At 51.5% G+C, this 23,114-nt stretch overlaps 2 protein-coding genes across 14 annotated transcripts in view; one reads left to right on the top strand and one right to left on the bottom strand.

Moving 5' to 3' along the window:
* Positions 1-4,778, top strand: part of CHN1 (chimerin 1) — a 224,027-nt gene extending 219,249 nt beyond the window's left edge. For all 12 annotated transcript variants that reach the window (XM_035697138.2, XM_035697151.2, XM_035697144.2 and 9 more), the window contains 2 exons: positions 2,721-2,826; positions 3,989-4,778. In XM_035697138.2, coding sequence (XP_035553031.1) covers positions 2,721-2,826; positions 3,989-4,160 — 278 coding nt within the window. In that variant the 3' untranslated portion in view covers positions 4,161-4,778. The remainder of the gene's footprint in view (positions 1-2,720; positions 2,827-3,988) is intronic.
* Positions 1-23,114, bottom strand: part of LOC125754439 (basic proline-rich protein-like) — a 139,159-nt gene that overhangs the window by 36,245 nt on the left and 79,800 nt on the right. The window lies entirely within an intron of this gene.

Genomic DNA, 23,114 nt, shown 5'->3' with positions numbered 1-23,114 from the left:
ATCTTAACGGAGGCTCCATCCTCCCAGGTGCCTAAGCCCAAAATTTAGCTCAGTCTTGATTCTTCTCCTCATACAACCCTCATCTGGAAATCCCACAGACGTTCCGTTTAAAATATACCCAGAACCCAGCAACTTATCACCTTCACTGTCACCACCTGGTCTAAGCTAGAGTCATTCCTCACCTGGATTTTTTTTTTTTTTTTTTTTTTAAACTTCAGAGCAAGAGAGCGTGCGTGAGCGTGGAGGGCAGGGCAGAAGGAGAGGGGAGGCTCTCAGGCAGACTCCCGCTGCACACAGAGCCATCTCGGGGCTCAGTCCCACGACACTGAGACCATGACCTGAGCAAAGACCGAGTCAGACGTTTAACCAGCTGAGACCCCCTGTCGTCCCCCCACCTGGATTTTTGTAATAGTTACTAGAATGGTCTCTTCTTACTCTGGCCTTTCCGTGGCCCGTTTCCCACACGCAGACAGTGGAGGAGGTCTGTCCCAGCCGTTCGCGCTTCTCCTGGTAAATGCTGGGCCCCAGGACAGCCTCCAGCACCTGACACCACAGTGTCCTGTTACCTTACCCACTGCACTCCCCTCCACTCCCTCTTGCTCAACCAGCGCGCTCCCAGGTGGCTTTCCACCCCTGCCCTCGGACGTTACAGGCCTGCTGGGCCCTCGGACCTGCTCAGCTGCTCCCCTGCCCAGGCCCCCAGGTCTCTGCGTGCTTCCTTCCCCCACGGCCACGCCGCCAGGTCTTCACTCAAGACCTTCTCTCCCAGGAGGTCCCTCCGACCACCCCATTTAAAATTGCACCCCCCTGGCACTCGCAGCGTTCCTCACCTGTTTTTCCCCCGTAGCGCTGGCCTCAGTCTAATCTAGCATAACCTGGAAGCTACGTGCTCTTTGGTTATCGTCAGTCACCACCACCTCCACCACCACCCCAGCCCCGCCAGAGAGAAAATAAGCTGCGGGCAGGGAATTTTGTTTATCTGCTAGCCCACCAACACTGTTCTTAATCTCACACCATCTCAAGATTCTCCTTGCAAAAGATTATAAATGCGAAAATTAAAAGGAAATTAGGTTACTCTTTTCATTTTCCAAAACAGTATAGTGTCAAATTAATTAGTCCTACAGTAAAAACTAGAAGCAAATACTAAGTAATCTTTTTCTGTAGTAAATGGAATTTTCTTAATTCTAGAAGTTAAATGATTGAATTTCAGCATCCGAGATGGTATTGCTGTTATGAATTGACGTTCTTTAAAGACCTGAAGCTTCAAAGACCATGCCTCAGTTATATGGCAAATAACACTTTATTACTGAGAGACAAACCGGGAACCCTGGGTAGGCTTTGGGCAGAAATTCTAAAATGGCCAAACTTTCTTTGAATTAAAAAGCTTCACTCTCTACATTCTGACATTTATCACATCTGCGCTGCCAGTGCCTTGAACTTTTCACGTTCATTTTTATATCTGTTGTAACCGGACTCCAGTGCACTGCCGTTGAGTCGGTTTGTCTTAGACGTTAGAAAACTCGGATTCTTAGTCTGTGTTGAATGCTACCTTGTGCTCAGCTGTGGCCTTCTGGGTCTCCAGGCTGCTATCCTAATTACGACTCAGCACTTCGGGGTCCTCTGCAGTTGCCCTGCAGGCTAACGTTAAAGGCACCCCATCTTCCTGACATGGGAGTAGAAGCAGGAACGTGCTAGGGTGCTGTTTTTGAGAGCACAGACGTCCAAAGATGTCTGTTGTTTCTGATTATGGAAATAATGGAACTAAATGCAATCTGTGACCTCAAGAGCATGCTGGGTTTTTTGGCCAACACAGCAGAACTAAAATGAAGATGATTCCCTTTGAAGTTTACACCTTTGGAAGAGCCACAGTTATTTCAGGGACCCTGCTGTCACTCCAAACATTTAGAATCTCCTTCAGAGCGTCATTGCGTTCTCCAGAATGTCCTAAGTAGTAGAATATTTTTGTGCTGTGAGGGTAGATTTAACTTTTTTATATAACAAAGAAGAATTTTCTTTTTCAAAAAAGGAAATTAAAATGAAGGAAGTAATGGGGCACCTGGGTGGCTCAGTGCTTGACGTCTGCCTTCAGCTCAGGGCATGATTCCGGGATCCTGGGATCGAGTCCCCCATCAGGCTCCCTGCACGGAACCTGCTTCTCCCTCTGCCTGGGTCTCTGCCTGTCTCTCATGAATAAATAAATAAAATCTTTAAAAAAAATAAGAAGGAGGTAAATATTGGATGATACTTTTCTCAGTTTAAAAAAAGAAAATAGCATGAATATCAATTAAGACTTTGGCAGGGGTTACCAGGGGCATAGCTTGTGTGCGGTCGCTGGGCTGCAGTGTTCAGAATATTCTGAACAAATTAATATCCACTAGGTGTGTCTGTAATGTTGTAAGGTGACCTCATTTGAGCGTCCCAGTGTCCTCTGCGTGTACCTGTGTCTGAATTCTTTATGGCAGCATCCCACCTGGCTAGTGGCAGGTCCCACGGTCACCGGCCTCGGAGGCACTCACTCGAGTGGACAAGTGGGCGCTGCCCCCACAAGTCCTCTGAAGGCTGCGGCCTCGGAAGCGTGACCCACGGTCCTTCAGAGGATTTCCGAGGAGGCCGTGGGCAAGGCCCCGCCCGAGGGTCTCCTGAGGCCGCGAACAGACGGGAACTGGGGAGCCGGGCGGAGGGTTGAGGGTCTCCCCCCGGGGTTCGCCTTGCTGTTTTAGAAATACTGGATCCTGACGAGCAGTTGGAAACCCTTCACGAGGCACTGAAGCTGCTGCCCCCCGCTCACTGCGAGACGCTGCGGTACCTCATGGCGCACCTCAAGAGGCAAGTCACCGGCCCGGCTGACGCTGGCTCGGAGCCGTGTTAAGAACCAAACGAGGCCAGCAGGTGAAAGGGCGGGCAGGTCTGGGGTGAATAGGTAGAGGCCCAGGTGAGGAGCGGCGCTCAGGCCGGCCGCCCGCCCGGCTGGTGCTGGTTCTGGGGGGCGGGGGTGTCGCTGTGGGGACCCGGGGGACGGGGCACGGCCGCTCCGGGCTGCCCTGCCTCCTCGCTCCAGAGCGGGCTCCACACGTGGTGACGGGACTTCAGGATGTTGCCAGCGCTGAAAACTGCTATTAAAAGAAAAAACATGGAGCAAAATAAAGGGCAAAGGGAGGAATAGAAAATCAAATCTCTGGGCTCCTTCTGGTTTAAGGGCCGAAATAGACGGCCGCTGGTCTGCGTGGCTCCCCCCGGCCGCCTGCTCCCTCACCGTCGAGGCGACTGAAATTACGTGACCGAGTTTTAGCGGTTTCCGAGTTTCAAAATATAAAGCCAATGAGAATCAAAAAAGACAGACTTGACATCCGTGCCGTATGGCTCTCGGCAGGAGTTACTCAGAAATGAATATTTAACGGAGGCGCCTCTACCACGTCCGGTCCTCCCTCCTTTCAAAGCAGCCAGGGCCGAAGCTGGTGTTTAACAGGCTCGCACCGGCCCGCGCCGCCTCCCTCCTCCCCCGATTCTCAAACTGCTCAGCCCACAGAAAGGCCGGGAGCAGGGCCGCCGCTGAGGAGGAGGCTGACGGGAGAAGCAGGGCCACGCAGCCCGCCAGGGAGCTCGGCCTTGAGCCTCAGTGATCACCAGAAGTTCGACGTATTAATACAATTTACTTTAAAGCTAAGAGCGGGGGCAGCCCCAGTGGGCCAGCGGTTTAGCACCGCCTTCGGCCCAGGGTGTGATCCTGGGGTCCCGGGATCGAGCCCCACGTCGGGCTCCCTGCGTGGAGCCTGCTTCTCCCTCTGCCTGGGTCTCTGCCCCACTCTCTCTCTCTCTGGGTCTCATGAATAAATAAAATCTTTTAAAAAAAATGCTAAGAGGGGGACGGAGAAGTCACTTAGGCGGGGGTTGCCAAGTGGACAGGAACCTTGATCGGGAACCTGGCCCTGCTTTCGTGCAGAACCCCGGGGCTCACACGGAGGCGTGCTCCTTTGCTTCTGTTTTGCAGAGTGACCCTCCACGAGAAGGAGAACCTTATGAACGCAGAGAACCTCGGCATCGTGTTCGGCCCGACCCTTATGAGATCTCCAGAGCTGGACGCGATGGCCGCGTTGAACGATATACGATACCAGAGACTGGTGGTGGAGCTGCTTATCAAAAACGAAGACATTTTATTTTAAATTTTAGTTTGCCGGAAAAAAAAAAGTGTTTTACAGATGAAGGAATGTTTTATAGTAATTTAATTGGCTCTTATAGCTGAATTCTTTCTTGGTTAGAAGTGTGGGCAGATAGCCAGATTAAAATGAAGGAACTTTCCATTGTCTTAGTAGCACCGCTCAGCTGTCCTTGTAAAACAGTGAACACACGCTCTCCAGTTCTAGTAACCCTGGGTGTTTATCATGGTAAGAGAAACTCAAGCTATTGCATGATTAGCCTCCTCTTTGGCAAGGGAACCCCACACAAAGGAGACAACAAGCCTGCACCGCCTCTTTTTCCCGGGTAGTCTGTGGTTGTAATTCAGCATGTTTCGCAGAGTAAATCTGTCGTGACTTCGCTTTTGGGTTCTGTGTCATTGGTTTCTGACGCTTCTATAAACATGCACACAAGTGGATGAAACGGCACCTCTGGCTGCTGCATTGCCATAGACTATAACATATGCCTACTTTTCTCAAATGCTTTATTTCTAGTTTCTCTTAGTTCTGCTCTAACCTAGTCCTTTCTTTCCAGCAAAAGCAAAATGTGTTTTCAGATTTGTTACTTTAGTAAATTATCCACCAATAAAAAAGTACAATGCGGAACGTTTTCTGTTATTATTGGTTTTTAGTCACAGTTTTGTGTTTTTATCTGGCATGCATTTATTAATGCATGAACTTTGGCTTTTAGAGACCAAATATATTGACAGCTTTCTTTTCCCCCTCATGATTGAGAATAGTTAGGAAAATGTGTTTTGCCATTTATTTAATACTAAAGTTTTGTGTTAAGCCCCTAAAATAATTTAAAACTGCTTAGAATTAAAATATCCATTCATTGGATTTTTCTTCTTGCATACTCTGGGAGAAAGGTAGACCATTTTCTCAACTTTTGGTGGGGGGCTGGGGGGCAGGCGGAAGAGTTCCTTCTCAAGCATTCTAAAGAAGACAGCTATAAAGAGACTTCTTAAACATTTGATTGGCTGGAAATGCTGACTGTCTGCCGGGAGAGGGGTCAGTTTGCCTGTACATCTAGATGCCAGGAAACCTGCAGTGGGTCTGATTTGTGCTATCACTAGCCCCCCCATGTGCCTTTGCACTAATGACCTTGAGGGTCAAATGAGCATCCTTCCAGAACTAAAGCTCTATCCTGCTTTAAAATGTAAAAAAAAAAAAAAAATGGGGGGGGGGGGGGTAACGCCTGGGTGGCTCAGCAATTGAGCATCTGCCTTTGGCTCAGGGCATGATCCTGGGGTCCCAGGTTCAAGTCCCGTGTTGGGCTCCCTGCATGGAGCCTGCTTCTCCCTCCGTCTGTGTGTCTGCCTCTGTGTGTGTGTGTGTGTGTGTGTGTGTGTGTGTGTGTGTGTGTCTCATGAATGAATACGTAAAATATTTTTTAAAAAATAAGATAAAAAATAAAAAGCAAAAAAAAAAACAAAAAAAGACATTTTTGCATTTTGCCACATCATTCCCTGATACTATGAAGACTATCTCAGAGGGAATGGTAACTGACAGAAATGAGGAGCTGTTCCTATGTTTGCCCCTGGGCTAGAGTAGGAAGTTGGTAGTCTAAGTACTAATGTATGTGTTTGAAACCTCACAGCTGCCTTCTCAGCCACAGTCTCTCATGGAAAATGTCATCACCCTGAACATCGGATACACAGATTAAGAGGGAACGGAGATTTGTTTTGAATAACATAGAAACTGCCTTTAAAACGGAGGCCACGAAAAGGCCCTTTACGCTTAAGTCAATGCTCTTGACTCATGAATTACGTTTGCCAGAGAAATCTGATCACAGAAATCTGTCCCAGGTTAGGTAAGGCTATGGAACTGCTACGTGTTCATGGCTAATGGTCATTTTATACGAAGTCTTTTTAAAGGAGAAATTCAGTTGTCAAGAAATATGCTTTATTAGAATATAATCATCCTTTTCCTACAAGGAACAGATATGGTTGACTTTTAAGTAGCTACTTTTTTTTTTAAGAGCAAATTTATTGTTCTGATTTACTGAAACTTAAAATATTCCATGAAATTACTCAGGAAAATCCAGGTAGCAGAAATATGTCCACTGCACCTTCCATCAAGAGGTCTCAAGTTATAAGAGGCCACAAAGTTCGGCAGCCCGGGTGCCTTAGCGGTTTGGTGCCTGCCTTCGGCCCAGGGCGTGATCCTGGGGACCCGGGATCGAGTCCCATGTCGGGCTTCCCTGCGTGGAGCCTGCTTCTCCCTTGGCCTGTGTCTGCCTCTCTCTTTCTCTCTCATGAATAAATAAATAAATCTTAAAAAATAAAAGGCCACAGAATTGTATGTATATAATTTGTGGTATGCAAGTTATAAAATTACATAACATTTTATAAATACACACTCTCTGCTACTGAAGTCACGTCTGTCTTCCACAAGCGCAGGAGCTAGCGCTGAGGTAACCCGAGCCTGACCGCAGCAGGACTGTGTAGGTGATCAGGGTTAAGTGGGACTATTCCTGTGCGATTCCACGTCACCTGACGAACCGGTCCCGTCTCGGTGTTAGACCGAAGCCGCCTATCAGGCCTGCACCCAAAGGGAGCGTCTGGGGTGCGCGTGCAGGGGACGGGCCGTGCCCGGGAGCCGAGCAGCCACTTCCTAGACCGAGAGGTCAGCCTGGAGCAGGAGCCGTGCCCGGCCACAGCAGATAGCAGGGGGTGCGTGGGTGGACCTCCAAGTCCCCAGACAAGGTCATGGTTTACCAGACCCGTGAACAAGCACAGAGCTGGCTAGGTTTTTAATTTTTATTTTTATTTATCTTTTTTAAGATTTTTTATTTATTTATTCACAAGAGACACAGAGAGAGAGGAAGAGACATAGGCAGAGAAAGAAGCAGGCTCCATGCAGGGAGCCTGATGTGGGATTCGATCCTGGATCACACCCTGAGCCAAAGGCAGATGCTCAACCGCTGAGCCACTCAGGCATCCCTATTTTAATTTTTTTTTTAAAGATTTTTTATTTATTCATGAGAGGCAGAGAGAGAAGCGGAGACCCAGGCAGAGGGAGAAGCAGGCTCCATGCAGGGAGCCCGATGCAGGACTCGATCCTGGGACTCCAGGATCAGGCCCTGGAAGGAAGGCGGCGCCGAACCACGGGGCTGCCCTGGGTAGGGTTTTAAAGACGCGGATGCGCAGCTCATCCCCTCAGGACCCGCAGATTCCACCTACGGCTCCGTCCTCCCTGAGCATCCGGGGACCACTGGGCGACACTCCTTGAAATGAAATAATCCCCGGTTGGCTCAGGAGGCTCGTAATAATTACCAGGAGCTTTAACCCGTGGCTTTCTGTGACGAATGGGAGATTCCTTAAGTCATGACGTTCTATGAGGAGGCGCAGGAGTGAGGGAGCGGCCAATAAATCGCCCGCAGACTGGGCAGCACTGGACATTCTCTGCCCTGAGTGTCAGGTCCATTTCTTCTCCGTTTTCTCTATACAGGTTTAAAGAGATTATTGAGAACTCAATCTCCCTTCTCTATGTTTTCTGTTAGTTTTTAATGCCGGTTAGTCATACCAGCTGGCCAGGGGAAGGGATTCTTCACCGAATTGAGATTTAAAATGTAAGTGGAAGAACGGATGTTTATCAAAATGTTTCTGGTTACTTGATGAGCTCAAATGGAACGCCTCTGAATAAATTAGGCTCAGGGATCCAACGCTATTCATTTTCAACAAAATATTTTAGAGTTTATAGCCCCAACGCTCATTAGGTATTATTGGTAACTCCACCTAAAAAGAGCAAAAAGGAGGGTTTTGGGTTTTTTTTTTTTTTAAATGCACATTGGACAAACAGGATACCCAAAACTCTTGTCCCAGTTGGAGGTTTTACTCGTCGGGAGGATAACTTCTTATAGAACTCTCTCGGCCTCTTTACGACCTGATTTGCCTCTGACTGTGCGGTACTCACACTGGTCTATTAGTGTTAAGTGAGCAGCACTTCCTTTTAGGAGCTGAAGTAATAGTGATCTTCATATACATCATTATCCCACATCACACCCCCACTGAACGTCAGGGTGGTTTTGACCTTTGATTGGCTCACACTATGGTGGAAAGTAGAAGGCAATGAAGCAACAGCATTGTCAGGGCTCTGGCCGCTGCTTGGATTTTTAGAGATCTAGTGTTTATTTGCACACTTTCTCCAAACGCAGCCCAGGCCTGCATCCCCTGGTCTATCCGGACTCCCCCGCGTTCCACGCCCACTTCCCGCCTGCTCCCAGCGGGCCAGGCACTGTGCTAGGCCTGGGAACGAGATCAGTTTCAGTTCTCAAGACATGTAATGGGTCGGTGTGGCCTAGTCAAAACTCGGGTTTTGTCCTTTTTCTCACCGAGTATCTGATTTCCTCTGGGCCTCAGCAGTAGAGGTCAACGGAAAGCTACAACAAGACAGCAGGGATGCAGCTGCCTTTCTTGGGGGAAAGTGTGAGTTCACAAGCCACGCTCTTACAATTCCACTGATACTTTCAAGTTGACTGCAAACATTCATTTGACCAATAAGAAAAGAAAATATGAAAAGGACTTCACACATTCTCAGCATGAGCTTATTTGGAAGCATTAAGGGCATAAGGTCTTGGCTGCCTGCCCCTGCGGGTGAGGGTGTTTTGGGGATTGGGACAACAGAGCATGATGGACCCCCCTCAGGTCCCCTGCCATGGGCCCACTCGCCCATGACTTCCCTGCATCCCAAGTCCAGGCAGCGCTGCTAGCAGTCCTTTGCAGCCAGGTCATTTATTTTGGCCAATTCTGTGCCTAGTTGGTGGTGGTCATTCTGGAACAAGAGATGGTCTCAAGCCGACAGCTCAGAGCCACCATTCATCTAAAACAGGCTGACAGGGGCGCCTGGGTGGCTCCACGGTTGAGCGCCTGCCTGCGGCTCAGGGCGTGATCCCGGGTCCTGGGATCGAGCCCTGCATCGGGCTCCCTGCATGGAGCCTGCTTCTCCCTCTGCCTGTGTCTCTGCCTCTCTGTGTCTCATGAATAAATAGATAAAATCTTAAAAAAAAAAAAAAAAAAAAAAAAAAAAAAAAGTTGACCATCTTCACATTTACTGAATTGTAGTGAAGGGAAAAACTGAAGTTCTTTTCCCTTGGTTCCGATTGGGTCAAGGAATTAGGTCATAACACGTACACCAAATCCTACGTAAGACCAACTAGCAATTTTATTAATAAAGGTTATGTTAGTACTTTTATCATAGTTCCAAACATTTGTTTCAACACATTCTCCTACCCTCTTAAAGTCACCAGGGCCTCTCAGCAAATGCTTAAAATTGTTTGCAAATAAAGTTATAGCACTAGTCCTGCATCTCACACAAGGATCTCACATCAATTGACATTTCACATATTAGATTAAAAAAAGTCAAGGAAAAGTTAAGCTAAAAATTATGATTTACTCACTACCATATAAGTGGAAGGAAAAACCCTGATTTATGAGTCACATTTCTCTGCTGACTATTTTAATAACCTTTCAGTTGTAATATATTTCATAATGGCAACATTTTCCTTTTCTGTTTATCCCACTCAATAGCACTAAACAACACAAAGTAGTGTAAGTTCCGTGTTGCTGACCTAGTTTTTGGAGCTCTCACGAACACCTGGAAGTGTTGGGGTTTTACTGTTGTTCACGTACAATCACAATCAGTACTGGAGCAGGTGACATCAGCGGGCGAAGCTACAAATCCTAGGATTGTCTTTTCTAGTTCTGAAACAACTACTTAGCTGCCCATGTCACTATGGTAACACAAAAGGCAGAGGAGGTAATGTTTTAAGATTAAAATGATTCACTGAAGGAAATTAGCAAAAAGGATCTTCTAGAGGTAGAATGTTGTACACTTGGAATGTCCTAAAAACAAGTCTTTTGGTTTTCATTGTGTCAATCTTAGACCAATGAGTTTCCTTTGATATTGTCTATAAGGACAACTTGGGCCCAAGGCAAGGTTTGTCTGTGCCAAGAACAAACCAACCAACCAAGGCCTAGGCTGATTATTTGGATGCCTCTTCCTATGACTGGACATTTTCCGAAGACAGTTTTTATTTTTGCCAAAGAAAATTCATCATACTGAGCAATAACTTACTGTTTCTTTTTAAGAACCATACCCAAACTGTGAGAAAGGAGAGGATTCAGGCACACAAAGGTTAAGTTCAAGTACATCAGCTCTCAGTCTCCAGATTCTAGAAACACTGGGGCCTCAAAATGTGGTGGAAGGGGGAGTAAAAATGTAGAGCTCTGGAATGCATTCGAATTAAGTAGTTATCGTCTTAAAATAGGCTGTTATAAGTAGAAGTTGTTTTATGTAAGACTCAGGGTAAGGACGAAGCAAAAAACCTATAGTAGATACACAAAAGATATGGATTAAGGACTCCAAACACACTATCCTAAGGGAAGAGAGCAAAAGAAAGGAACAGAGAGGAATTAAAACAGAAACCAATTAACAAGATGGCAATAAGGGTCACCTGGGTGGCTCAGCCGGTGAGCATCTGCCTTTGGCTCAGGGCGTGATCCCGAGGTTCCCTCTGAGAAGCCTGCTTCTCCCTCTACCTGTGTTTTTGCCTCTTGGTCTCTCACAAATAAATAAAATCTAAAAAAAAAAAAAAAAAAAAAAAAAAAAAAAAAAAAAAAAAAAAAAAAAACCAAGATGGCAAGATGGCAATAAGCACATGTCTATCAGTAATTACTTTAAATGTAAATGGACTGAATGCTCCAGTCAAAAGACACAGAGCGGCTGAATGGATAAAGAACAAGAGCCATCCATGTGCTGCCTGCAAGAGACTCCCCTCACACGTAAGGACACACACGGACTGGAAACGCAGCGATGGAAAAAGATACTCTGTGCAGATGGAAGCACAAAGAAAGCTGGGGTAGCTATATTTACATCAAATAAAATAGACCTTAAAGCAACTGTGATAAGGGACAAGAGCATTACATAATGATAAAGGGTCAATGCAACAGAGGCTATAACGCTTGTGAATATTTATGCGCCCACCTAGGAACACGCACAATATCTGTGTAAAGCAAATATTAACAAAGGTAGAGGGAGGGAATCCCTGGGGGGCTCAGAGGTTTAGTGCCTGCCTTCGGCCCAGGGCCTGATCCTGGAGACCCGGGATCGAGTCCCGCATCGGGCTCCCTGCATGGAGCCTGCTTCTCCCTCTGCCTGTGTCTCTGCCTCTGTGTGTGTGTGTGTGTGTCATTAATTAATAAATAAAATCTTGAAAAATAAAAAAGGTAGAGGGAGAAATAGCAACATCATAATCCTGGCGGACCTCAAGGCCCCACCTTCACCAACAGATACGCCACCCAGACCACAAGTCAACAAGGAAACCTCGGACCATAGGCAACCAGAGGGACTTACATAGTGAACACGTTGCTCCGAAAGCAACAGCAACACACCGCTCACCGCTCTTCTCCAGCACGAATGGGACCCGCGCCGGGGAAGGCGATCCCAGGCCACGAAACAACTCTTAGTAAACGTCAGAAGATCGAGACCCTATCAGGCATCTTTCTTGACCACGATGGTATGAGACTGGAAGTCAACTAGAAGAAAACTAGAGCCTCCGCGAACACGTAGGCAATAGCGCGCCACTGAACAACCAACGGTTCAGCAAAGGAATCAAAACCACAAAAAATCCCTCAGGACAAACGCAACCCGAGATGCAACTCACCGACACCTTCGAGGAGGCACCTTCGGCAGCCCCAGCCCCGCTCTACGCCGCCGCCGCGTCTGCTTCCAGGCCGGGGCCTGAGAGCCCGAGGGAGCCCCGCCTGCGCTTACTGAGCTCGCAGCCCCTCCAGGAGCATTTCTAACCGGCTCCCAGGTGTTGCTGCTGCTGCCGGGGCGGGGATCACACCTCGGGAACCACTGGCTCAGGCTGCCCAGGCCGGGCTGCCCAGGAGGCTCACCTGAGGCCCTGCTGCAAGCCAAATCAGCCGACCGCGGGGCGAGGCCCGGGAAGGCGGCCCCCAGGTGACCCGCATGAGTCCCTGCGGTGCAACGTGAACCCGCCTCCTTTTTTTTTTTTAAAGATTTTATTTATTTATTCATTAGACAGAGAGAGAGAGAGAGAGGCAGAGACACAGGCAGAGGGAGAAGCAGGCTCCACGCAGGGAGCCCGACATGGGCCTCGATCCAGGGTCACGCCCTGGGCCAAAGGCAGGTGCTTAACCCCTGAGCCACCCGGGCTGCCCCCGCCTCCTTTTTCTGTTAGCCTGTTACGTCCCCAGGATTTGTCCATAACCAGGTGCGGTGGGGCCTGCACACATGGAAATGACCGTCAGGAAGTAGAAACAAGACCTGTTCCTAGAGGCCTGCGGGTATAGACCTCTAGGAACAGGATTCGGGGACAAGTGGGGACAGGCCGGGGTCAGGGAGAGGGGAGAGGGCAGAGCAAGGCCTGGAAACGTCACTGGGCTTCTCTTGGGAAGGCCTGGGGAGACAGGGAGGGCCCGGAGTTGGCTTAGTTTGGAGAGTTTGAAGAATCCCGGCAGGCTCTGGACTACAAGGGGCGGTCCCCTGCTGTCTGGGACCTAGTCCTGGGGTGTCGTACGCAGGGGGAGGGATTCTGGCTTCGTGGGTGAGAGTTTGATGAAGCAGGTTACTGGGGATGTGGGCATTTTGGGGTGGTTGGCTTGTATATGGCAGGCGCACCTGGAGGGGAGTCTTTCGCCTTCTCTAGGAATTAGCCACCCCTGAGCGGGGCGGTCTCCCCAGGTTCAACACCCCAAGTGCCAGAGCATCGAGGAAACCGAAAATAAGAAAACACGGTCAATAAGGTGGCCACCTCTGCCTCCCTGCAGAGTCCCGCCCTCTTAGTTTATCACCTAAGCCTGTGTCCTCAAACATCCTTTGCTGCTCAGATCTTACTCTAGATTGCACAGCTTACCCTAAATCAGATGTTAATGAGAAAGAGGAGAGGGGTTCTAACATGAACCATGTTGAAGCGCTTCGAGGATTTCGATTTCTTGGGTTGTGCTGGATGAGACCAGCCTTGCACAAGACGTGAGAAAGGGAAATTGTTCTGAGAACGTCGACATAACCCGCATCGACCTAACCCAGCCGGAAGGTCTGAGAGGTGGGACCACTGGTGTCAAGCCGGGTCAGCTGTTGGGTGCAGGAGGCCTCTGCCAAGGATGCTGCGACTGCGGGGGATCCCTGGGGGGCTCAGCGGTTGAGCAACACCTTCAGCCCAGGGCGTGATCCTGGGGTCCTGGGATCGAGTCCCATGTCGGGCTCCCTGCTTGGAGCCTGCTTCTCCCTCTGCCTGTGTCTCTGCCTCTCTCTCTCATGAATAAATAAATAAAATAAAATAAAATAAAAAAGAAGAAGCTCCTGCAGATCAATTTACCTGAGACCAAGGGCTGCTCAGCTGGGCAGAGAGCCGGCTTGGCAATGAGGAGTTTACATCGAGACCCCCGACAAGGCCCTCGCTGTGCCCACCAGCCTTGCACCACCATATCCCCCACCTTGACCTCTTAGCCACTGGGCCCCGAACCCCCAAACCCTACAAAGTCCTCCTCCGACTCCCCCTCCCTGCACCCTGAGCTCCGATGACCTTAGTCTTGCTTTAGCTGCAGGCGGTCAGATGATGTATCGGGAAGCTCAACTGTGGTTTCCCGAGCCGCTGTAGTCAGGTGACTTGGGGACCATCCTCTGCCAGCGACACCTTTGTGACGACGCAATCGTGTGAGCATAATAAAGCTTCTGAAAATTCTGCATCAAAAAAGTAAAACTTCCAGATTTTTTAAAAAAAGATCTTACTAATTGGAGACAGAAAGCAGGAGCAGGGAGGAAGGGCGGAGGCGCCCCCGAGGCACCCCCAAGCAGGGCGTCCGCTCGCAGGTCAGGGCCCTCGGGCCTCGGCTCCCGAAGCCGCTGCAGCAGGTGCGCGCCGCCCAGCACGCGCCTCGGCGAATGTTCTCGAGGCGGACGGCTCCTGTTCCTGGTGGTGCCTCTGAAGGCTCAGAGGGAACCCCAGCTGGGGCCTGCACAGCCCTCTCAGGGGTGGAGGAGGCATCCGTCGGGACCCCAACTTCCTTGCTGTTTCCTCTCTGGAAAAACCCTGCTTTCTGTCCCAGATTGGGGGAGGAGAAACTAAGGAGTTCCCGAGAATTCCAGGACCCAGAGCAGCGTCCGGGAAACAGGTGGCCAAGCAAAGAGGGCAACCCGCCTCACAGAATCAAGGTTATTCGAATTACCACTGAACGTTTTGCCGGCGTGCTCCTTGGTGTGTCCTCATTAAAAATTAATCACACTAATATTACAGTGATTAAGAGGAAACAGCTGAAGGCAGACGCTGTGGCTCTGGCTGGGTGAAGCGAGGTACCAGGGCTGCTCCAGCCAAGAAGCTTCATCGTCTTACTTAAAAAAATAAGGGAAGGGGGGGCACCTGGGAGGCTCAGCGGTTGGGCCTCCGCCTTCAGCCCAGGGCGTGACCCCGGGGTCCCGGGATCGAGTCCCGCGTCGGGCTCCCTGCATGGGGCCTGCTCTCCCTCCGCCTGTGTCTCGGCTTTGTGTGTGTGTCTCTCATGAATAAACAAATAAAATCTTAAAAAAAAAAAAAGAAGAAGAAGGAAGAGAAACTCGGGTCAGACCCGACCTAAGGACGTGTGGGCTGGGGCCTGGGCGCCGGGAGCCTGCTTCTCCCCCCATGGTGTCTCCCGGCACCCAGTCGCCTCCTCAGGGCCTACAGCGGCCGCCTGCGGGGGAGTCAGAGCCCCCCCCCCCCCAGCACGGTCCATCCACTCCCAGTCTATGGAGCTGAATTTGGATTATGCCAAGGGGGTTTTTCTGGTTTTGTTTTTTCCCTTGTCTACGCCCCGGGAGCCACTGTTCTTTCTTCTTTTTCCAACTGTATGATGGGGGGCAGAGGGCTCGGCGGAAGACGGTTCCGGGGGGAGCCGGGGGTTTCTCACAAGGGATGAAAGGCCAAGGCCCTGCCCGGCTGGACAGGCCGAGAAGCCCGGGGCCGACGGCGCCGCCGGGCCCCCGCCCAGGCCACAGAGCCGCGCACCCCGGAGGCACGTCCCGTCCCCCCCCATCAACCACCTCAAAGGCAAGGAGAAGCGGTGAAGGGCGAAAGCCCCCCTGGGCCAGTGACACGGAGGCTGGTCCTTCGAGTGTTCCCCTTGTACCCGAGCCCGGCCCCGCCCGGAGAAGCCAAAGGACAGACGTCCCAGCCCGGCGCTCCGACGCCCACAGCTTTCTAGTGCTGTGGGGACAGAAGACTCCAGGCCTGTTATTTAAAAACACAACCTGCTGATTATAAAAACTGTATTACAGGGGAGAAGGGACCGCGGGCAGCCGGGGGCTGGGGGCCCCGAAACGCCAAAATTGCGGGCTTTCTTTTCTACCCACACCCCCTGGCAGGGCCTGGCAGGGCCGGCCTCGTGGCCGCGGGCGGGAAGCACTGAGCGGGCAAGAGAAGGGGCCCGAAAGGAGGGGGCGACGAAACCCCACGCTCGAGGGGCACGGCGGGAAGGAGCGAGTCGTCACCCGAGTTTTGTTTTGAAGGTTTTATTTATTTATTCATGAGAGACACAGAGAGAGGGGGGCAGAGCCACAGGCAGAGGGAGAAGCAGGCCCCGTGCAGGGAGCCCGACGTAGGACTCGAACCCGGGACCCGGGGTCATGGCCTGGGTGGAGGCAGCTGCTCTACCCCCCACCGGGCGTCTGTCGCCTGTACTCTCCCCCCGGAGGCCCCAGGCTCGCCTTTGCACAGGGTGCCAGCTGGCCCCCGGCCCCGCTCACCCCGGTAGGAGGGTGTCAGGAGGGTGTCAGGAGGGTGTCAGGAGGGTGACAGCGCGTGGCCTCTGCTGCAGGCCCGGGGCCACCGTGGGCTGGGGCTGCCGCGGGGCAGCAGGTTCTGGGCGAGCAGGTTTCCCGGGTGCGCGTGTAAACGTGCGGCGCTGAGGCTGCCCTTCCGCGGTGGCAGCGTCGAGGGCCCCCGGGGGGGGGGGGAGGAGGGCTCCAGGCCGGGGACTCCAGGGCTGCCGAGGGCAGGACGTGACCTCCTGTGACCTTCGGGGCGGCGGCTCCCTCCTGCTCCGCCGCTGCTCGGGAGTGGAGCGCCCAGGAGCAAGGTGCCAGCGGATCCGGGCCCTGGTCACCGCCTGCCCCCCGGCTCACAGGTGACGGTCTTCGGGTGTCTTCCCATGGGAGACAGAAGGCCTCTGCCGCCCCTTATTGCAGCGCCTCCCCCACCCAGAAAGGCGCCGTTCTCAGGACCCAATTGTCTTCCGCAGGTCCTACCTCGCAAGGCCATTACAGCGGGGACTAGGGTTCAACATATGAGTTTGGGGACACCTTCAGCCCATAAGAGCCCTGTGAACATCCTCCTGGTGTGTGGTAAGACACACACACAGAAAACCTCATCGCTGTCACCACCTGCACCGTACAATTCCGTGGGATCGACTCCATCCACAAGGTTGCGCAAACATCACCGTTATTTCCACAGCTTTTCCTTTTTTTCTTTTTTTTTAGTTTTTTTTTTTAAGATTTTATTTATTTATTCATGACAGAGAAAGAGAGGCAAAGACACAGGCAGAGGGAGAAGCAGGCTCCACACAAGGAGCCCGATGTGGGACTTGATCCCACGACTCTGGGATCACACCCTGAGTTAAAGTCAGAAGCTCAACCGCTGAGCCACCCAGGCGTCCCTTCCATAGCTTTTCCATCTGCCAGACACCGCGCACCCATTCACCCATGATGCCCCATCACTCCCCGTCCCCTGTGCCAGGCAGCCGCTACCCCCCCCCCCCCCCCCGCCCCATGCACTTGCAGCGCTAGGTACTTCCGGTGAGTGGAATCGTGCAACAGTTGTCCCTTCATGACTGGCTTATCTCACTGTCATGTGCCCCGGGGTCATGCGTGTTGTAGCATGGACGAGCGCTCCGTCCCCTTCTAAGGCTGGATAATATTCCTTTTATGTACTTACCACATTTTATGTGTCCATCACCTGCTGACGGACACTTGGGCTGTTTCCACCTCTGACTCCTGTGATAGTGCTGCTCTGAACACGGGTGTACAGAGATGTTTGGGGTCGCTATTCTCAGTTCTGGAGGGCTATACCCAGATGTGGACTTGTGGGAATATATGGCAATTCTATGTGCGGTATTTTGGAGTTGGTGTCATGCTATTTTCCACAGTGAGCTTTTATGGACTTATGATCAGTGGGTTTCCTGGAGCAGCTGAGGGGTGTTGTTGTTTTTTAATAACACTTTTTTTTTAAGATTTTACTTATACATTCTTGAGAGACACAGAGAGAGACATGGACAGAGGGAGAAGCAGGCTCCCCACAGGGAGCCGGATGTGGGACTTGCTCCCCAGGCCCGGGATCATGCCCTGAGCGGAAGGCAGATGCTCAACCGTTGAGCCACCCAGGTGTCCCCGAGGATTGTTTTTCAAGCGAGCTTCGCATTGAGCACCATTGTGTTTGTTAATTCTCTTACATTCGCTCACCTATTATTATTATTATTTTTTTGCTCACCTATTTTTCTACAAAGGTTTCTGCAGGTCTTCTTCAATTCTCTTCTATTGACTGCTTAATGCGTCTGGGGGGCAGCAGACTCTCAGTAGGACTTGATAGCATGGAATCGTACACTTAAAATGGTGAAAATGATAAATTTTGTATGTATTTTACCAAATACACCAATACCAACACCAAAACTGATCTACTGATTGATAGACTAGCCACAAGGTAGGGGTGGGGGGTGGAAACCTCATATTCCTGGTCTTCCAAACCCTCCTGAGCCGCCCGACAATCCCACAATACTTGGCTTCCACCACTCACTCATGGGGCTTGGTGTGTGGGCCGCCGGCAGGCCTCTTCCCTGATGCTCCATGATTTCCTGCCACCTTCACAATGTCCTTTCCTTCATCTCGACACCCTCCTCGGCTCCCCGACCCCACCTCTGTGTCCACCCATGCCTTCGCAGAGCTCCTTATCCTAAGGACTTCCTTGGCACTGTAAGTCCCTATAGCCCGCTCTAGTGTTTTTCACTCTTATTTCCAATGATGTGTCCTCTCAGGGGCAGCACATTTCCTACCCTGACCCTCATCAGGATCCGGTATAAAACTAAGCTCATAGGAGAACCTGGTAAGTAAGGGCACATTGATTGATGACCTTGATCAGAGATTTGAACAAAGAGGCTGCTTTAGGTCCCTGAAATTAAGGAAGCCTCAGGGTAACAGAAGAGGCCATTTCGGGGATCCCTGGGTGGCTCAGCGGTTTAGCATCTGCCTTCAGGCCAGAGCATGATCCTGAAGTCCTGGGATTGAGACCTGCATTGGGCTCCCTGCATGGAGCCTGCTTCTCCCTCTGTGTCTCTGCCTCTCTCTCTCTCTCTCTCTCTCTCTCTCTCTCTCATGGATATATAAATAAATCTTTTTTTTTTTTTTAAAGAGGCCATTTCTAGACATGGAGGCTGGAAGAAAGATCCCTTTGCTACATTTTGCATTTTGTCTTTTTTTTTAAGATTTTATTTATTCATGAGAGACGGGGGCGGGGGTGGGCAGAGACACAGACAGAGGGAGAAGCAGGCTCCAGGCAGGGAGCCCGACGCAGGACTCGATCCCAGGACTCCAGGATCACGCCCTGGGCCGAAGGCAGGGATCAACCCCTGAGCCACCCAGGCATCCCTCTTTTTGTCTTTTTAACACTTTTGCTGTGAAAGACAACAAAGAAGCACATGAAATGATGAAATGTGAGCGAACAGTTTAATAAATAACTCTAAGGCAACATCCTTGTCACCACCACCTAGGAGGGAGAACACTGAATGGCACCCCAGAACCCCTGGTACTCTGCAACCCCAGCCAGGTCTGACCCCTCCCCTTCCCCCTGGAATCCCTCCTATCCTATTTCATAATAGGTTTTTTCTTGATTTTTTTCCCCATATTTTTATTACTTCTACCCACATCCCTAAGAAACATGATTTGTTTTTTCTTGTTTTTGCACTTTGCATGAGCGAAATAGTGCTGTACATATATTCTTCAAGGCTTGTTTCACTTGACTTTGTGTGCGTGAGTGGCATCCACATCCTGGCACCAAGCTGGCGTTGGTTCCTCTTACAGACCCTAACATTCCACTGTAGAGCACAGCTCCATTTATCGAGAGCCTGCGTGCTGTAAATGTTGCGGACAGGGTGTTGTTTCCGTTTGGGAACTGTGAGAAGTCTCCTATGCTCGTTCCTCTACATCTCCAAAAGCAGAGCCTGTGCCTAGGAGCAGGACTGCTAGGTCGTGCTGTCTGTATATCTTCACCGCTACTACATGATGGATGCTGACCTATTTTTCCTTTTTCTCTATTTTTTTTTTGGAAAATATTTTTTTAAAGGAGTTCGATTCCTATTTTTCTGAGTGGTTGTATCATTCTCACTTTCACCCCAGGTGCAAAAGTGTCTCTGCATCCCAACTTACCAACACTCAACAAACGCTCTGCAGATTCACACGCAAGGAGGGCCTGCCTGTAGTCTGCTACCGGAGCTAAAACCATTCAGCAGACATCCTTGAACTTAGCAACCTCCAAACCCAGGAATCCTTGGAGATGCTTCCACAGGCGCCCTACCCCAGTTTGGGGGCACCAGGGGTAGGAGTGACATGGTGCAAGAATAAGAATCTCAGAGGCGGGGGGACTCAACGGGCTTGTTGTTGTCACCCTGGAGCTGTGAACCACAGAGCCCTAGCCAGCTACAGACCCAGCCAGCCGGTCATAAAACATACATCAAAGGCTCAGGATGCCACTGCCTGTGGGTTTTAAAGAGCCCAGGTGTCACCTGCAAGCTCCCTCTCTGCTCCCTGCTGAGCTGTACACCTGCCCCGACCAGGGCTTCAACAGGCAGGTTCCACGTGGCCGGGGGAGCCAGGACGTAAGGTCAGGATCTTGCTTGGCCTTACCAGCTGGGAGCGCTCACTTGAGCTCTGTGACTGGGGCTCACCCCAGGAATAGAGCAGAGATGCTGCACTACTCTTTTTAAAAAGCACCTCATCATTACAAGCTTTAAGCAATAGAGATAAGTGCAAAGAATACAAAGGCCTTGGAAATCTCACTAACCAGAAATAAGTATCACGAACATTCGGGCAACATCGTTCTCGGTATTTTTCTGTACAAACATGCAGATGGAAGGATGGGTGGGTGGATGAGTGGAGGCGTGGACAGGTAGATGGGTGCATAAGTTATACATTAAATTCTAGGGGAAAAAAATCCTACTGTGCATGTTATTTGAAAATAGAAACTTGTTCGTTCTCTTTACAAAGTAATATTTATTGCCTTCTTCCTTTAACTGTAAGAGTAGATCTTCTCGCTGCAGGCACCTAGAAATCACAGAACATAAAGGGGAAAAAAACCATCTGCATTCCACCACCAGATTACTATGAACATATCTGCAGATGTGTCTATAGATACAATGTAATATTCATTCCTTTATGTCTTTCTCAAAATAGCATAGCAAAAAAAAAAAAAAAAAACCAGCACAGCAATGCACTGCTTTCACCCCTCTTTCTCGTCCCCTTCCATAGCTCCTTTTGAAGTTTTCAGACTGCCCAGGGGCCCCGTGGCCACACTGGCCTCTGGGGCCGGGGCTGGGCCTCCTGAAAAGAACCCTCGCATCCACTCAGGACTCTGTAATCAGGTCTCCCCTTCCCATCAAGGAGACTAAAGGGCCCGCCCTCATTTGTCAAATGGTCGGTGGCTGATTTTGTTTCTCCGCTTAGCCACCAACAGGAGCATGTAGAGAAAACAGAACAAAGCCAAACCTGCCTTTATGTATAGTGACAAGCGTATGAGCTCCAGCCACAGAAAAGACCAATGGCGACTATTTTTTAACAGTAACTAAAAAAAGAAAAAAAAAAAAAAAAAAAGGGCAGCCCCGGTGGCACAGCAGCTTAGCGCCGCCTGCAGCCCAGGGCGTGATCCTGGAGACCCGGGATCAAGTCCCACATCGGGCTCCCTGCATGGAGCCTGCTTTTCCCTCTGCCTGTGTCTCTGCCTCTCTCTCTCTCTCTGTGTCTCTCATGAATAAATAAATAAAATATTTAAAAAACAAAAACAGTAACTAATGCTGTAACTAGAATTTTACCATCAGGGCAATAAATCGCATTAATGCTCTCGGAGCACAGATGCTGCAGCTCAAAGCAACGGTCTCCAAAGCAAGCCCGGGTGACTGTCCACCCAGCCAGTTGTGACAGCCCCTGGTATGGCTCCTAAAAAGCACAGGACAAAACCCAAGTGGAGACAGAGTATCTCGTCTCCATAGCTACCAGGCCTTGAAGCAGATCTTAAAACAAACCATTGAGGAAATGGAAACAATAAATACGGTTCTGCTCAACTGTCCCTGGAGCCAGCCGACAAAGTGAGCTGGCCTCTGTGCTGCCATCAGCTTGGTCTCCGCGGCCAACACAAAGCCCAGGAGGCGTCTGGGCCTGTTGTCCAGACCCAGGCTCCGGCAAGAGGCTTTCGCAGGGCTTTGGGGAGCCCGACCCGAGGCCTTCTGGCTCCCTGCAGCAGGCGGCTGGGGCAGGAGGCCTGTGGCTGACTCTCCCAGCGGCCCGACCCTCCCTCATCACCCTGGTCGCCCAGGAGCCCCGGGTGACCCCTGCACGCGGAGCACCCACCCCTGCACGCCCTCCGCACACCCGCTCACTAGCTGCGGAGTCTGTCGGGCTCCCCGTCCTGGGAGCCGCCCCACAGCCCACCCCTCGGCGACTGATGGTGGCCAGCCCTGGGAGAAGCTTGGCCAACACGGCTGCCTTTCCGCTGGGCCTTTCTGAAAGCAACCCCGTGCTCCAAAACTGTGCTCCCCACCCCCAGGGGCTGCCTGCCCGGGCCGGGTGGACGGGGCTCTGCTGGGGGGCAGGGGGGCAGGCGGGCTGCGGGGACCCTCGGGTCATAGGGTGCAGGGAGGCTCCCTGTGCCCCCCACGCCGACACTACCCCGATTCCCAAGGCGTTGGGGACGGGGATGGAAGCGAGAGGGCCCCTGTGTGGGGGCGCAGAGCAAGCTCACTGCGTTGAGCCCCGCCGCAGCACCAGCTGGCGAGCAGGCCAGCTCTTTCTCTATCCCCCATGCCACCTCCTCCTCTCACCTAAAATGGGAGGAGAGAGGGGGAGGAAAGGCTGCCTTTCCTCCTGTGCTGAATTTATCCTAACTGCAGACGGCTGCAGAGCCGGGGGGAAGACAGGGAGGCCTACTTACACAATCGCCCGGTGTCCGCGGCCCACCCGTGTCCTTCCCGCCTCGCTGCAGGACGAGCTCGGCGTGGCGTCCTGAGGGCCCGGCTCCGCTCTGGGGAAGCTCTCGCACGCTGGGCCCCAGGCTTCCACAGCGCTTAGCACTTTCTAACCAGTCCTCACCGTGGCCTCGGCCACTTGGCTAACTTCCCCCCTGTCCCCTCTGAGCTTTCTACAGAGCAGTGGCGCATCTGACGCTGCCCCACGCCCCCTCCCTCCCCGCCACGAGGAGCCTAAGGAGGAGCCCCTAAAGGGCAACAGCCTGGACGCCCACCAAGGAGACGATCGAGCTCGACCGAAGCCAGCGGGGTACCAGACAGGAGGGGAGCACCTCCGGGGGCCACGACATTGTCTCCCTTCCTCTTCACCACAGCCCATGGACGATAAAAGAGCTGTCAGTAGTCTCCCTTCTGGAAACTGGAAGGATCCGCATGGAGCTCAGGCACGTGGCCGAGGGTCACCCTGCGTGGGGCAGCCCTGCGCTGGAGGCAGGGGCCGAGCTGTGAGGAGGCCGGACCATGCAGGGGTGCTCTGGGGGCGGGGGGAGCCCTGGGCCTGGTCCAGGCCCCGGGGGCGGGTGCAGCCCCAGGCCTCTGGGGCTCTGATTCCAGAAACTTCCATCCTGCTTCTTTCCAAATGCTCTCTACCTGGCCCCGGCCACAGTGGACCCGTTCCGCTAGACAAACCGAACACACCCCGTGGCAAAGGGGAAGGAGAAAA

Source organism: Canis lupus, chromosome 36, assembly GCF_003254725.2.
Source record: "Canis lupus dingo isolate Sandy chromosome 36, ASM325472v2, whole genome shotgun sequence".
NCBI lineage: Eukaryota > Metazoa > Chordata > Mammalia > Carnivora > Canidae > Canis > Canis lupus.
The sequence above is the reverse complement of the archived record's forward strand: the minus strand, read 5'-3'. Positions and strand labels throughout refer to the sequence as shown.